We start from the raw sequence: 16,176 nt of genomic DNA on the forward strand, positions 1-16,176 counted from the left end.
GAAATTTAAGTCTTTTTACATCATAGACATTTTGGAAGTAATTTGTGAAGCCATTTAGTCATCACCTTCCCCAAAATAAGATCAGCTATACTTATACCCATTTTAAGAAACAGTCAATCAGATTAATTTTTTAGGGTTGCTGGTGTTGGTTGTGTCAAAACTTCCCTAGGCAAGGTGAGCAGTTAATTGCCTAGTGACCTTTTTCCAGTATTTTAGAATATACGTTACTTTCTTCAGGTAATTTGCTTCTGGTAGAGAATTCTTTTTCCTACGTAGTCCTGTAAGTATTGTTTATATGAGGATGTTATGGGTTATATGGACATATTAAAAGTGCTTAATTAGGGAGAACAGTATATGTCATGAAGTATGTGATCTGTAAGTCTTCTACATGTAGAATTTGCAAAATTAAGTCATCTATCTCTGGAATAGTTGTGAGAGCTATTTCAGAATCAGGTCACAAGACCATCTGTAGAAAAACTTTCTGGTTTGAAAGTGATGTGGTGTGGTCTGAATAGTTCAAATCAGTGTTATCAGAGGCTGCAGGATTCAGAAATTCTGTAAGAACTAACCAAAACCATTACCAAAAGTGTATGGAAATTATTTGTTCAGGGACAAATTTGCAACTGAAGTTTCATCTGGTAGTCAGAATATCCTTGAAACTCTCTTTATTGGATGGAGTATTGTAATTACTTCTGATCCCAGCTAATCATTTGGTCTTTGGTCTCAAGGCCATACTGTACCTTCACAAATTCCTTATTTTTCACTGATTCTCCATAACAGTATCTTCTTGACCTCTTTTATCAGTCTGTCTGTAACTGGTAATCCACTTACAGTTATAACTCTCTTAAATCATGGTTATGTCACAGCCCTTGTTACTACTCACTCTGGTATAGTTGCTCTGTATCTCATTGCCAACCTCACTAGTGTGCAGGAAAATGTAATCAGTGCATGGGACAGAGGCAGACCTGTGAGTCTAACGAATAGAATTATTATTACTGTCTAATGAGATGGCTGTTAACTAAATGGTCTTAGACTTGGAAGTAGCAAAGTACATCTGCTTTCATCTTGCCACCCTTTAGCCAAAAAATTTCTGTTGCTCTTTCTTGTAATTGTCTTTGAGCATTAACATGTAGGGAAGATTTGGGCCATTCAGCTGTGTTTTTCCTAACATGCTTGTAGTAGATCCTGATCATCTCTAGTGTTTTAATTCACAAGGAACAAGCTCTTTTAGATCTATGCAAGATTTTTGTCTCAATAGTTAAAAAAAGGGGGAGGAATCCTTTGTATTTAAGGACTGTCTAAATCAATAACTGACTATGCAGCACTTTGCATGCTGGTGCAGCACTTTGCATACTGGCGCAGCCCAGGGTGATTTCATTGTAGACTGCACAGAGGCACCAGTGGTGTAGTGGTATCATGCAAGATTCCCATTCTTGCGACCCGGGTTCGATTCCCGGCTGGTGCAGGGAAAACCCCATCTTCCATCCTCAGCAGCAGCTGTTATAACCCTGGAGCTCAGTTTGTGAGTAGGGCTGTTACAGCTTCTGCAATATTGAAAAATGCTTGTATGTGGATTTGTGTAAATCAGTCAGTCCTGGCTTTTAAGCACAGGGTCTTACAGGTGTGTGACAGTGCTGAAGCCTCTAGGTCAGGTGTCCTCAAACTTTTTAACCAGGGGGCCGGCGCGTGGATGCAGTGGCAGGCAGTCATCTGCATCTGCTTGGTTCCCCCCAACCCACAGCGGGTGGGGTCTGTAAATACCGGGGGGCGGATTGAGGACCCTGGGGGGCTGTATCCAGCCTGCGGGCCGTAGTTTGAGGACCCCTGGTCTAGGTGATATTTTGTAAAGACTGTATTGCAGTTTTAGTTCTAGTGGGGCTGAGTTCTTGTCTCCATCGGATTGATCAGCTGCTTGGGAATCAGTACATTGAGTCTAGCTGTAGACGATCTCTTAACAGGGAAAGGGCAGTTGTAATACATACTGTATACATGGTATATGTTAGGTATAGTTCATCAAGATGCATGTGGGCAATGTTTTCTGTTCTCTTGCTTTGTGCTTCTTTGTTACATGAATTTTGGGAAGGGAAATTAAGTCGCTGTGGGCTTGCACTCTCTTACAAGTTTTTCAAGGAGTATATCGAAGATACTTACAGCTGTAAGACTGTATATTTAGGAACCAGCAGTTCACATGCACTGAAAGCGGAATGTGCAGAGAGAGACTGTGTGTTTGTGTGTGTGTGTGTGTGTGTGCATGCCTGTGTGAAACAACCTGTGAAGTTTAGTCCTTGAACACTTAGAAATCTTTGGATTTTGTAAGGTAAATTATGTTTCCTTCCTTTAACTAAACAAATGACACCCTGTGTTAAAGCAGCTGATCTTTGAGAAAAATATTCTGGCCACTAATTCAGCCAAGGAAATGTGTGATCAGTGCCAGCGTGTTGTGGGTTTGCAGATTAAGTGTCGGAAACAATGTTACATATCCTATGAAGTTCCTTACAATACCATTTAGGTTTATCATTCTAATTCAGCACTCAGTAACTTTATTTTTCAATGATCCCATTCTTCTACAAAGAAATATTCCATTGAAGAATATTAAGTTCTGATGATACAGAGGTTGTATTCTGTCAGTCAAAGCAATATCAGGGTTTACCTGTAGTTTTTTTGTATTTGATTCTGTTTGGGTTTTGCTGTATAATCCAGCAGTCTAATCACATAGTATTTTAAGTTCACTTCTGTTAAACAGTTCACCTCTGAAAGTTTGTTTGTATGCAGATAAATTGAAATTGTTCTATGTGATCTAAGAATTCTACAAATAGCAACATACTTAGGAATTTGAATTCATCAGCTGTATGACCTGTACCACTGCACTGATATGAAGTATCCTAGACATGGCCTTTTATTATAAGATAGATGAACTGAGACTCTGTCCAGTTTTAACACTTCCAGATAAAAGGGCTGTTCTTGCCACTTTCTTCTCATCCAGAATTGATAGGTTTATATTATATTTGGGAAGAGGGGCTCAAGAAAGCTGTTTAATATTCAAGGTTCACCTCCTTCAAGCTCAAGAGCTGTCCCTTCCAATGAGTAGGAAGGAAGGCAAAAATGCCAGGAGGCTTGCATGGATGACACCAAATTGGGAGAAGTGGCTGATACTCTGGAGGGCTGTGCTGCCATCCAGAGGGACCTCATCAGGTTGGAGAAATAGGCTGAAAGGAACCTCATGAAGTTCAACAAGGAGGAGTAAAAAGTCCTGTGCCTGGGGAGGAACAGCACCAGGCACCAAGATATGCTGGGGGCCACCCAGCTGGAAAACAGCTTGGCAGAAAAGACCCTGGAGGTCCTGGTGGACACCAAGTTGAACATGAGCCAGCAATGTGCCTTTGCTGCAAATAAGGCCAATGGTATCCTGCACTGCATTAGGAGGTGCATTGCCAGAGATGGAGGGAGATGATCCTTTCCCTCTACTCAGAACTAGTGAGGCCCCACTATGTCCAGTTCTGGGCTTCCCAGTACAAGAGAGACATGGATGTACTGAGAAGAGTCCAACAAAGGGCCATGAAGATGGTGGAGGGATTGGAGCATGTGTCCTATGAGAAAAGGCTGAGAAAGCTGTTCAACCTGGAAAGACTTGGGGGATAGTAATAATGTATATAAGTACCTGACAGGAAGGTGCAAAGAGCATGGAGCCATGTTCTTTTCAGTGGTGCCCAGTGGCAGGACCAGAGGTGATGGGCAAAAACCAAAACACAGGAGATTCTGTATGAAAATCAGGAAACATAGTACAGATATACAGGAAAATGAAAAAATGGATATGTATAATTGTTTGATATCAGTAAACTATCAGGCCTTATGCTCATGAATAAAAAGACTTTAAGGCTTTGATGTAGAGCCTGGTGTATTCAACATCAAATAGCAGGATAATGAAATACTGGTTTTCAGTAAATTTGAACAATTTAATTTTAATTAATAATAATTCATTTAATAATAAAATTTTAGAATGTTTTAGCTCTACTTTTTCAATAATGGGTTTTATTTTTATTAATACACTTTACAAAACAAAATGTAAGATTGGCCATTTTATTTCAACAGCTCAAGACAAAAGGTGTATCAGTCAGAAGTTGAAACTATCTGCAAAAGCCTGTGTAAGACTGAACAGCAAATAGAAAGACTAAATGATGATCTCTGTAATGCTGAATTGTCCTACAGTGAAAATAAAAGGAAGTATGAGGACTTAAAAAATGCCAAAACTGCAGAAGAAATCTCTTACAAGATATAATTTTTCATCAAATTCATTTTTTAGAGAAGAAGAATTGAAAATAATGTTCTTTGTATCAGAGAATTATTGGGCAAGCAACCGAATATTAAAAAAAAAATAATTTAAAACATTATGATTTTAATGCTGCATTTTAAAACACTTGAAAAGTAGCAAATAATAATAGTCTCTGGAAGATAAAATAAACTGGTTACTAAACGGTCGTAGGTAATAGCAGGCTAAAAAGTAAAGTTAACAGGTTAAATATTCTCAGCCATACAAAGCATTTGTTATTGCTAAGTGATTTAAAATGAATACTAACAAATAACAATCTCATTCTTTATGTAACTAAATGATTAGAATAATTTGTAAATCAGTATAGTTTTATTTCATGCTAAATGTAATCATTGCAAATGAAATACTAGGTTAGAATAATTAATTATCATTTGGATATCATTAGTTATCTAGAATTGAAATTTTAATTCATCCTTCTATAGAAGCCTTGCCATGACTATGAAGACTTAGAAGACTTGCAAGACTTGTTTTTTCACTTCACACAATTCTTAGTGAATAATATGGTACATATGCATACAACTTTTAGGATCAGTGTTATTGCAAAGTGTAAGATTCAGCATTCAGAAATATGGAAAGAAAATAAAATGGGGAATTTTTAAGGGTCTTTTTTTACCATGGAGGTATAAGTGGTGTTTTGCATATTCTTCACTAGAGAACTTCTGCTACATAGAAGGTATAGATTGCCTGAAAAGACTTTCACAGTTTTATTTTCCGTAATAATTTTAGGATTTCATTACTTGTAATCAGTAACATTAGGAACAGTAATAGTATTTTCCTGGTTATAATATGCATTGGTATATTAGGCACTCCACATGCTTCCTGCCTGCCTTTTCACCTAGCTGCTGGCCAAAAGTAAACGTATGTCCAAGTACCAGACTCTGCTTCTGAAAAGAAAAAAGGAATCATTGGATATGATTTAAAAGTCAGCTAAAAAGCTCATAGAATCGAGGTAAAAAACTGTAAAACATGAGCTAGAGAACTTTAGAGCTGTTTTCATAATGAATAGGAGTGAGTCAGTTTTATGTTTGTTAAAGTCCTTCATAGTGCCAGGTTGTCTTCTCTTGGATCAAAATTCTATTCCCAACAATATCTGAATTTGCACCATGTAGTTTTGTCTTATACATTGTATTTTTTTGGTATATTATGCTGTTTTATAGCCATATGTTTTAATACTAAATTTGTATGACTTTTCTGTTTTGTTTGTATATAAATTTCCCAAGCACTATTTTCTTCACATTCTCAGCACTGGGTGCTGAAATATTTACACAAATGGATGTTGAACTGTACAATCAGGGGAGTCCACTATGAGTCTTCTTATGGTTTAAGTATTTAAGGGATGCTAAATATTAGTCTAAAAAGCAAGGATTTTAGAAGGGATTCAGGTAAAGCCTCTAGATATTTGCTGTCCTACATCCTCCCCCCCCCCCCTTTTTTTGTGTGTGTGTGTCTTATTTTATGTTTACTCTTTACTATTAAAAATTAATTTAGAATTGGTGATACTTTCTTCTATTAATTTTACAGTCATATTTTAGACTTTTGACATCCACAACATTCTGTGGTAAGGAATTCAAAAGCTTTGCCATGTGTTGTGTTAAAAACTAAATTGTTTCTTTATTTTCTGCCTGGCATATACTATCTTTGTATAGGACCTGGTTCTTATTTTCAAAGATGTATTGTTCAGTCATTCCATATTCACTTCCTACATGTCAGACATGACTTTATAGGCTTTTATCATATTCTTCCTCTTTTTCAAGCTGTGGTCGCCTAATCCATCAACTTGTTTAATTCATGGAAACTGTCCCATGTCTGTCATCCAGTTCTGTTTTCCAGTTCTGTTGTTATGGGGAAAGAGCATAGGGTATTCAGTGTGTAGACACATCTTGGGTGTATATATAGTGGTATAAAGATGACTTCTGTTTTATTCTGTATTCCTTTTGTAATAGTTCTTAATTTTACATTTAGACTTTTAAATGCAGTGGAGCATTTTCTTCTTATGATCATGTTCCTGTTGGATTACTAGGCAGCTCAGAGTCAAGCACTGTATAAAGTGAAGACTTTGTCCCAATGTGCAAACATACATTTACCTTCATCGAATGTTGACATTCGTAAATAAGAAGTCCAGCTGGTTTTAATAAGTCATCTCACAAAATCCCCCATTTTCCATATTGTTTCTGAATAAATTGGAAACCACAGGATCCAGCATGGATACTTGCAACACCCCACTGTACCCGCCACTGTGAAAACTGGTAATTTATTTCTATTGTAGGTCTTCTGTCTTTAAATGCATTATATATTCACGTGTGGAGTTTTATCCTTAACTCATGAACAATTAATTAAGGAATTATTTATATTCATTTACCAAATACTATTTAGAAGTCCAAGTAGACTGTATTGTCCAGATATCTCTTCTCTACATACTTTTAAATACTAAAGAAAACTGACGAATTTTTAGACATTGCTTCCCAGTCATGCTGATACCTCTCCTATGCATCAAATTTTCCATGTGTCAACTAGTATTTTGTTTTCATAACAATTCATATTATGAGTTTGCTTCTTAGGGCTTTGCAGGTTTTATTTGTTTTGGAATTTGGGCTTTCCCCCCCTTTCATATGCTGTTTTCTGAGTGCTTCATGGTAAGTCCATCTTTAAGTGCTTCTGATCATCTGTTGGCCTTACATATTATCTAGCAGGCTTCATATCAGATGTGTTTGGAAGACTTGTTTTAAGTCTCTTGCTGGTTTTCCCAAGAACTCTTAGCTTGCCTGGTGGTATTTTTAGATTTAAATATGCAAAGTTCAAGATCTTTTCCCTTTTTTTAGACATAATTTCAACTTTTTGTCTTGCTGCTAATATCTTCCCTTCTGTTTAGTAGAACTGATTTTCTTTTTGATATTTCCAAAGTGTCTGTCAAACAAACTTGATTTGCATGTGCTTTGAGCCTCCAGTATGATATCTGTAAAGTAATCTCCCTCTGGATTAGAAGTATTTTACTTTTTTAGCTGTTCCTCATAAAGTTTTTAATAAACTCCTGTAATTTTTATAAAACATATTTTTTTAATTTGAATGCAGTGTTGCTGTTTGAATATTGTTGTTCCTTAAGCTCTCAAGTCATAGCTAGTGTTAACATCCCGGGCATGTAGTCAGTCAGAAATGTATTTCAAAGCCATGTATCTATCCATTTATGGTTAGAGATGGAATTTCTTTCTGTAGGTATTCTGGTTCACCTGTTGGCACAACTTAACTCCTACATGAAGCTATTACTAGCGGTCCTGCCTTCAGTAATGATTGCTTTCCAGTACCGTTCAAGTTGCTTCGGTGCCGTTGTTAATTAATACTTCTATTCCTACCACCTCCAGAATAACCATTCTGTTAACAGCTTTTAAGTTAACATTGCTATATTTAGTCTTAGTTACCATAAATTAACAAAAGTTTTGTAATTATAATAGTTAAAGCATACATATACATGTGAAGACATACACAGGGAAGGCGACCAATTTCAAGAGCTAATTGCAAAGTAAAAGCATGAATGGAGAAGGTCTCTACTTAAGTAATAATTGAATAGTGGTGAATTTTGAATATGAACACATAAATGAAGGTGCAATTTGTATTTCACTGCCTGGTCTCTGCTGATATTCTATGAGAGCAATTACCTCCTGGTGTGTCTGAAAAAAGTGTCTGTCTGTAACCAGTAGCTAAACTGTATCCTTGGGCTACTGAATAGAGTGAAAAATATAGTGATTCATGCAATCACCAAGTGTTATCATTAGTCATTCAAGATGTTGCTGCATTTTGGAGACTGGTCCAGATGCCACAGTTCATTTACTAGACTCAGGATTTGGGTTCAGATACACTATATACATATGGGGACAAGGAGGTGTGAGGGGAAGGGCAGAGCCATGGGCACAAGTTGTTGCTTGGAGTTATTATTGGAGCAAATGCATAAACTTTCATCTGGGGAAAAAAGGCTTTTACTCATTGATTACAGGATGTGTTTTCCACATGAACACTGATCTCTGTTACTTGTTTCCTTGAAGTTCTTAACAACCTTTGAGATTCGGGGTTTGAGAATATATGGGGATATTTGGACCTGGTTTTGAATTTTCTTATGTATTTGGCATCTGGGAGATGTTTATGACCTCCTTATACAGGAACCTCCCTCTCCAAGTGCTGATGGCATATGCACTTCCAAAGTGCAGATATGGATGTGAATAAAACATCTTGAATAAATACATTTCAATAATAGAGTTGATTGAGTTAATTTCTTACTTCACTGTTGGCCACGTTGTGCCTTGTCCTGCTTAAATAATCAGTTTCCCACTACCTAAATTAACTTAAAAAAGAGACAGAAAACCCTAGAGTTTTACTTGGATTGTAATCAGGTATAGTTATGATGGTCTGGTAATCTGATGTATGTTGAATTAGAGGTTTTCAAGGTGCAGACTATAATGATGTGCTATATAACTATTATCCTAGAAGTGATATGAGTAGGATAGTCATAAGAAAGGACTAAAACAGGGTAATTTTTTTTTACTAGAAACTACAAAAAAAAGTCTCATCATATAAAATATAGAAGGGACCGAGATTTTTAAATTTTGAACGTTTGATGTTCAATATCCATTTAGGTAAGCCAGCTCAGCTTCTTCATGTATTTAATTATTTTAACATATCAAAATAAATTATATTAAATCTAGAAAATATTGTTACTTACAGTATGGTCTATTTTTATTTACCTTTTATGCCTGAGACTCTGTTGGAATTTCCTTTTTTAATATAGTCTTTATGACACTTGAGAAAAATTTTAAATGCTGTGCTCCTCTTTGCTGTGATTTTAGTGTCAAATTTTCATTGATGTTGTCCATTACCTTTTTTTCTTATGCATTATGTATGGCTTTTTTTTTTTTTTCCTAAGAATTTGGAGGGGAACCTTAAAAAAGAAATTCAAGATCAAAAAGGAATTTAGAAAGTGACTCATGTAAACATGACAGTAGACATTTTACTTCAAATCTAAAATCTTCTTCTACCTTCTTTTTACTTCCTACCATGAATTAACTTTGAGTACTTTGTGACCACCTCACATATAGAAGGCTAATAGATTTTGCTAAGTAATGATGCCTGCTGTTCAGCTGCTAGGAAAATTCAAATACTCATGAAAACATGAAATACTTTATTTGTATCCCAGTTATGCACAAAATTTTCCAGTTTGCTTTAAAAGATAAAAAACCTTTAGTAATATTCAATATATGCAGTGACATTATTTGAATTTGTATATTTTTCCTAAGTTTCTTTGAAACTTGTCGTGGTTTAACCCCAGCTGTAATTGCCACTCGGCCACTTGCTCACTCTCCCATCACCCAGGGGGGTCAGGAGAAGAATTGGAAAGGAACGTAAAACTCAAGGGTTGAGATAAGAACAGTTTAACAATGGAGATAAAATAAAACCAAAAAACCCCAATGATAACAACAGCAGCAGTTATAACGAAAAGGAGGGAGAAGAGGAGAGGAATGAAATCCAAAGGGAAGGAGAAAAGAAAACTCGTGACACACAATACAACTGCTCACCACCTGCTGACCAATGCCCAGCTAGTCCCTGACCAGGGATCAGCAGCCCCAGCCAACCCACCCTCCCCCCCGGGCCCCAGTTTATATACCAAGCATGATATCCTATGGTATGGAATACCTCTTTGGCTAGTTCAGGTCACCTGTCCTGGCTGTGTCCCCCCTAGTTTCCTGTGGCCCTCCAGCCCTCATACCAGCAAGGCCTGAGAAAGCAAAAAGTCCCCAACCACACTGTTCCCACACCAAAACCATAGCACAGCACTGCACTAGCCACCAAGAAGAAAATTAACTCTATCCCAGCTGAAACCAAGACAAACCTGCAATCAGACCCTTAACATACCTTATATTGATGGATGCATATGTAAAATAGGGTGCCCTAACACCATTTATTTTCTCCTGATGTGAACTGCTAATATAGCAACAAACTTTGGTGTTCCTTTTTTGATTGTCAATTGTAGCTCTTTTCTTCTGGACTTCAGTGATGCTTTTCAACCATCCTCAGGCAAGTGTTGATATTTCTTCAGCTTCTCTGACTAAAATCCCAAGTTTGGCATCACCAAAAGGGGTATTCTGTCTGTATCCAATCCTTTGGCAGATGGATTCCATCAGCTGTCTTCTGCAACAGCATGGATGATGGTCATATTCAAACTATTGTAATAACTATGAGGTCTTAAAGTCTCAGGCAAGACACCGAGTGGAAGCTGCAGGGTGGTTTTCTGAAAAAGTCCTTAATCTCTGCATTCAGTGTCACCAGCAGAGTTAGGAAGTCTTAAAGTGGGTCTGTCAGAACTAAGCTCTGGCTTTGTCCGAGGAGCAACTTTCTGGAGATCACTCCTTCATTCTCTATGATGCCAGAAAATCAGTGTTTCCTTCAGAGTTTCAATCCAGTAACACAGAGACCTTTATGATACAAAAGCCTGGTGTCATGGGTTGACCCTGTCTAAAAGCCAGGTGCTCACCAAAGCTGCTTTATCACTCCCTTCCTCAACCAGACAGAGGAAAAAAAATATAACAAAATGTAAAAAGCTTGTGAGTCAAAACAAGGATAGGGATATCACTCACCAATTACTGTCATGGGCAAAATAGTCTCGACTTGGGGAAATTAGTTTATTAGCAATCAAATCAGAGTAGGATAATGAGAACTAAAACCAAATCTTAAAACCAAGCATTGCCCCCACCCCTTCCATCTTCCCGGGCACAACTTCACTCCCGAATTCTCTCCCTCCCCCCAGCAGCGCAGGGGGACAGGAACGGCATGGGGCTGGGTCAGTCCATCACACGCTGCCTCTGCCGCTCCTGCCCCCTCGGGGGAGGCTCCTCACACTCGGGCCCTGCTCCAGCCGGGGGTCCCTCCCACGGGAACCTCTCCAATGTGAGCCCTTCCCAAGGGCCACAGTTCTTCATGCCCTGCTCCACCATAGGTGCCTTCCATGAGGTACAGTTCTTCAGGAACAGATGGCTCCAGCGTGGTTCACAGGCCCGGCCAGCAAACCTGCTCCCGCCTGGGCCTCTCTCTCTATTGGGTCACAGGCCCTGCCAGGAGCTGCTCCAGCGCCGGCTGGCCACATGTCACAGCCTCTTTCAGGAGTCTGCCTGCTCTGGTGTGGGGTCCCCATGGGCTGCAGGTGGGGATCTGCTCCACCACGGCCCTCCACGGGCTGAGGGGCACAGCCTGCCTCGCCAGGGGCTTCACCGCGGGCTGCCAGGGAATCTCTGCTCTGGGGCCTGGGGCACCTCCTGCCTCCCTCTGTGCTGGCCTGGGGGGCTGCAGGGCTGTTGCTCTCACATATTCTTGCTCCTCTCTTGTCTGGGTGCAATTGCTCATGTTTGGATTTTATTTCCCTTGTTAAATATGTTGTCCCACAGGCTCTACCACTGTTGCTGATGGGCTTGGCCTTGGCCAGCAGCAGGTCCATCTTGGAGCTGGCTGGCATTTGTCCTACTGGACATAGGAGAAGTTTCTAGTAGCTTCTCACAGAAGCCACCCCTGTAGCCCCCCTGCTACCAAAACCTGGCCATGCAAACCCAATACACCTGGCAGAATCAGCCCTTAAGAAACAGGCCAGGATTAATGTGCTAAATGATGAACTAGAGGAAAAGCAACAAGAGAAAGTCAAGAAAAGAGAGGAAGATATGGAGAGAACAGAAGAGAGACAAGTAGTTGATCTAGAAACAAAATTTAAAAGAAATAAAGCTATTGTTAAAGACAACTATGAGGTAAAAGTAGTAGATTCTGGACCACTAACTGGCATATTTTTTGTCATTATTAGAAAAAAAATAAGAGGAAACAGAAGTCCATAGCTCAGAAGAGTTGGATTTTGCAACTGTGCAGTTGTGCTGTGGTACAACATAACAAAATACAATGTAATTCCAGTCTTAGTTTTGACCTTTCTTGCTTTCTATATTAGAAAAATCCGTCTCTTTTAGCTTCTGTGATCTGTTTTCTTACAAAAGGGAAGACGGTTGAATACTTGCTTGTTTCCTTTGTACTACTTTGTGGGCTTACAAGCTGAAGAGAGCAACTAATGTATAAGCCCGCAGCTACGGCATGCTGGGGACCCTCTTTGCTCCTCTGCTTTATGGAAGATACTGATAAAAATGTTTTCCCTTCCTCTCATGAAAGGTCTGTTTTGTATAAGAAAAAGAGACAGATGTTTAAAAACAGTTCCTCAACCTACTTGTATCAACCTAATTAAGTACATTCTTCTCTTCCAAGCATTTCTTTTGCTTCTACTGTAGCATTCCTCCTGTTATAGTATGATGTGTTTTGGTTGTCCCCCCATCATCTTGAAAGTACAGCCAAAGAGCCATTTTCATCCAGTTGTCCAGTGGTGACCTAGTAGCCTATTCCCCATATCTGCAGGGTATACTAGTGGTGTTAACCTTCCCTGTGGTTAAAACCTTGGGAAATTTTTCAGAGAAATAACCTTTTGTCCAGTCCTGCTCAAAAGAGTAACAGGAATACTAACTAAACTTGTATGACTGAGAAATATTTCTTTCATTATTAGACCTTCCTCTTTTAGACCTGGTGATCTTTTAGATCTTTGAAAGCTTTGCTTATATGCAGTGCTACAACAATGGTGGTAGATAGGAGATGACAAAGTGAACAATGTTCTCTAAATAAATCAGTGTTTAAAAACAAGATATTAAAATTATGGATGCTTTTGAAAAATACTTGTTAGTACGTGGATCAGTTGACTAGTAGTTCTACAAACATGAGACCTTAGCTAAGCAGACAATCATTTCCTTAGGCAGTGCTGATAGTTTTATGTCCCCCTGCCACTTTAACAAACCTTATTGTTCTGAAATTATGTGGAAATATTCAAAATCTGAACCATAGTCTGGTGCAAGATGTAAATTCTGCATATTGTATTGAAGAAAAACCCTCAAACAAAACCATTCAGTCTTTATTTGCAGAGCCGTTTGGAATGTAATTTAGTCACAGATTTTTTTATTTTTATTTTTTAAATTAAGAGGATTTCCATAACTCTGCTTTTTCCTTTTTATATGTCCTTTTCTTGAGCAGGTGCTTGTTCCTTTTCTTCTTTCAGGCAGCGGCTGTGAAAATGACTGGAAACACGGGAATATTTTTCAATTGTTTCCAGTCTTCTATAATGAGTGAAACAGTTTGGCTTTCACAGTGGTAATTGTACAAATCTGCAACACTGAAATTGGGGGCTGTCCTATCATAATGCTTAAATTAAGCTTTGTGTACTACTTAAAGCCTTTGTTCTGTATTGCACCACAAAATATGTGCAAATCCTTGCAAACAGGTCCTTCCAAATGTGAGCTGCTCCACACTGCATGAATAGGTGGGCATGCATTGTTCACTGTGATGAGCAGTTTTACAATCCAGGGAAGGCATTTGAAGCTTTCTTTTTTTTTTTTTTCTTCCACCCCCCACCCCCACTCCTCCCATCCCCACCCCACCAGCCCCGGGGAAGTAAGTGTCTTAGGGACCAGAACTGAAAATACAGTACTCTGTATGAAAAAAGTAATTCTTTCTTAAGTGTCTGAAAAAGGAGGGCATTTTTACTGGAGCTTACTGCCAGAAAAGAAAAAGCAAAATGCCTTCATTTTTGTTTCCAAATCAGTAGGAAACAAAACTAACTATTGATGGTTTATGTCCAGAATTAAGGCAAGGAGTTTTAAATCAGCCATATACTTGTTACAGAACATTCTCACAGTCAAGTAAGATCAACATTTTTTGAGTTTAGATACAGGTTTTTTTTGTATTTTTGCTCAAAGCCCAGATAAAGAATATCTGCTGCCTCAGCAAGAGGAATTTTTTTGTTGCAGAATCAATCTGTAGGTTCGTAGTTCTGTTATCTGACTACTAGTAAACAGCTTGTCATGGGAGATTGTCTTCTCCAGTTCTCTAGTGTTATTTTATTTGAAAGGCTCTTGACATAATCTGCATGTAGCAATACTTCACCATTTTTGGAGGAGAGGTGGAGGTTGTTGAATAGTTTTAGTTCAGATAATGGATTATGTGATAGTTTATTTTTGATTTGAGTTTAATAAGTCAAATTGAAAAATTAAAAGAAGAGATTCCTCTAATAGTTAATAGTATTTTCAAAACAACACATGAATGGCAGTGACTAATTTTGTTAGCCCTTCCCCAAATAAAACTGAGTAGAAACAATGTGACAAAGACCACATCATTAGTATCCTGGAAACCTAGAGAGGTGTGGTGTAAGTTATACATCATGGTCTATAGCTGTGTATTTGCTTCTGTTTTAAAAGCTTGGAAACAAGAGTTTGCACAAGCAGATCAGTATGTGAATGATATGCAAAAGATATTGGTAATTTAAAGGAAGGACTTTTTCATTGATGAAAGGTTTAAATTCTCGTTTCAGAATAGAAATATTAATACCTATTTTAGTTTTCTTTATTATAGAGTCTAAATGAAATTTGAAACTTTGAATAATAGAACTATTATACGATTTATAAAATCATATTTAGTAATGTAAAATTTTTCTTATTACCTGTATTAATAATGATTTCTGTAATTTAATATTTGGTGCTCACACTGATGATGCAAGTGGAATTGATAAAATGGACAAAAACTTGGGCTTTTCTTGAGGTGCTAATAAATAACAGAGTGACTTAATGAAAAATATAAACATGACATATCCCAATTTTTAATTTTCTTTCTTCTTCCTCTTGTTAGCTGTCTATAGCTATATTTTTCATGTGTTAGTGATAGTAAGTCAAAAACATTTATTTTTCCCTTTATACAAACCCCATGGAAGCTATTCCAAGTATATATTTTGACTTCAGAACTTTATTTATAACTTCCTTTGCAGAAAGGAAGTAAAGAAGCATGGGGAGCAGAGTAAGTGGTAATTTTTTGCTGCTAGAGAATAAACACTACATGAAGTAGCAAATATTTTCTATTATAAATGTGCATTTTTTCATTCAAAGCATAGAGTATATAAATGTACATGATGGAGAAATATGTATGGAATGGAAAACAAAAATGAGTTTAAGAATGGTAACTATTAAAGTATGTAATGACTAATATATTTTCTGATTTCTACAGAATGTAGGACAATAACTTTTGAATACTAACATTGTCTGTTTATGCATAAACTCTCCAGAAGCTCTCCTATTTGGATCAGAGAGTACAAGAGCTAGACAAAGAGCAGAAGCAAAATGAACAACTGGAACAACAAAGAACTATTATGCAGCAACAATTAAGTGATATACAGGTAAAGAATTTAAGGCCTGTATGGCTTTTTTGAAGTATGTTTAATCTCAAAGGTTAGGCTGTCATTTCTACACAGTTGCCTTGAAACTATAAACATACATAGAGTATATGTACTATTTTCTGTCTCGTGCTTGAACTAACCTATGAGGTTCATAGCCTTGAGACAGTGTAAAGTACAAAGCAGAATTGATATTGGGGTCATTGAGAAGTCCTTTGCTTTCTTCATTTGCTACACCGGCTCAGATTGCTTTGGGGCTTTAGAAATGCAATGGAGAAAATCAATAAAGGACAAAAAAGGTTCTAGTGTAATAGGAAGTGCCTGCTGATTGCATGTTTGCTCAGCAGATGGCATCTTTTTGTAAATGATGGCTTATATCTGCTATATCAGTTACTAAACTGTATAATCCACCAAAGGGAATTATTGAATTTCATTACTGAACACTATGCTTTATATAAACATGGTTATAAGCATTAGAAGAAACAAGCATTTTCTTTCTAAGATTCTGTTCATTTTTATTATTCTTTCCTTTACATATTGTAGAAACTTGAGTTAGGTATTACAGCATCAAAGATGAGATATA

General features: G+C 37.6%; 1 protein-coding gene and 1 non-coding gene across 2 annotated transcripts in view; both read left to right on the forward strand.

The window, feature by feature from the left end:
- Nucleotides 1–16,176, forward strand: part of CCDC178 (coiled-coil domain containing 178) — a 58,469-nt gene that overhangs the window by 27,975 nt on the left and 14,318 nt on the right. Inside the window, 4 exon segments of the mRNA XM_037379147.1 lie at nucleotides 4,090–4,266; nucleotides 9,233–9,299; nucleotides 11,944–12,099; nucleotides 15,486–15,596. Coding sequence (XP_037235044.1) covers nucleotides 4,090–4,266; nucleotides 9,233–9,299; nucleotides 11,944–12,099; nucleotides 15,486–15,596 — 511 coding nt within the window.
- On the forward strand, nucleotides 1,395–1,465 carry TRNAG-CCC. Its single transcript has one exon. It is a non-coding gene; the product is annotated as a tRNA-Gly (tRNA).

This window comes from Falco rusticolus, chromosome 3 (assembly GCF_015220075.1).
Source record: "Falco rusticolus isolate bFalRus1 chromosome 3, bFalRus1.pri, whole genome shotgun sequence".
Classification (NCBI taxonomy): Eukaryota; Metazoa; Chordata; class Aves; order Falconiformes; family Falconidae; genus Falco; species Falco rusticolus.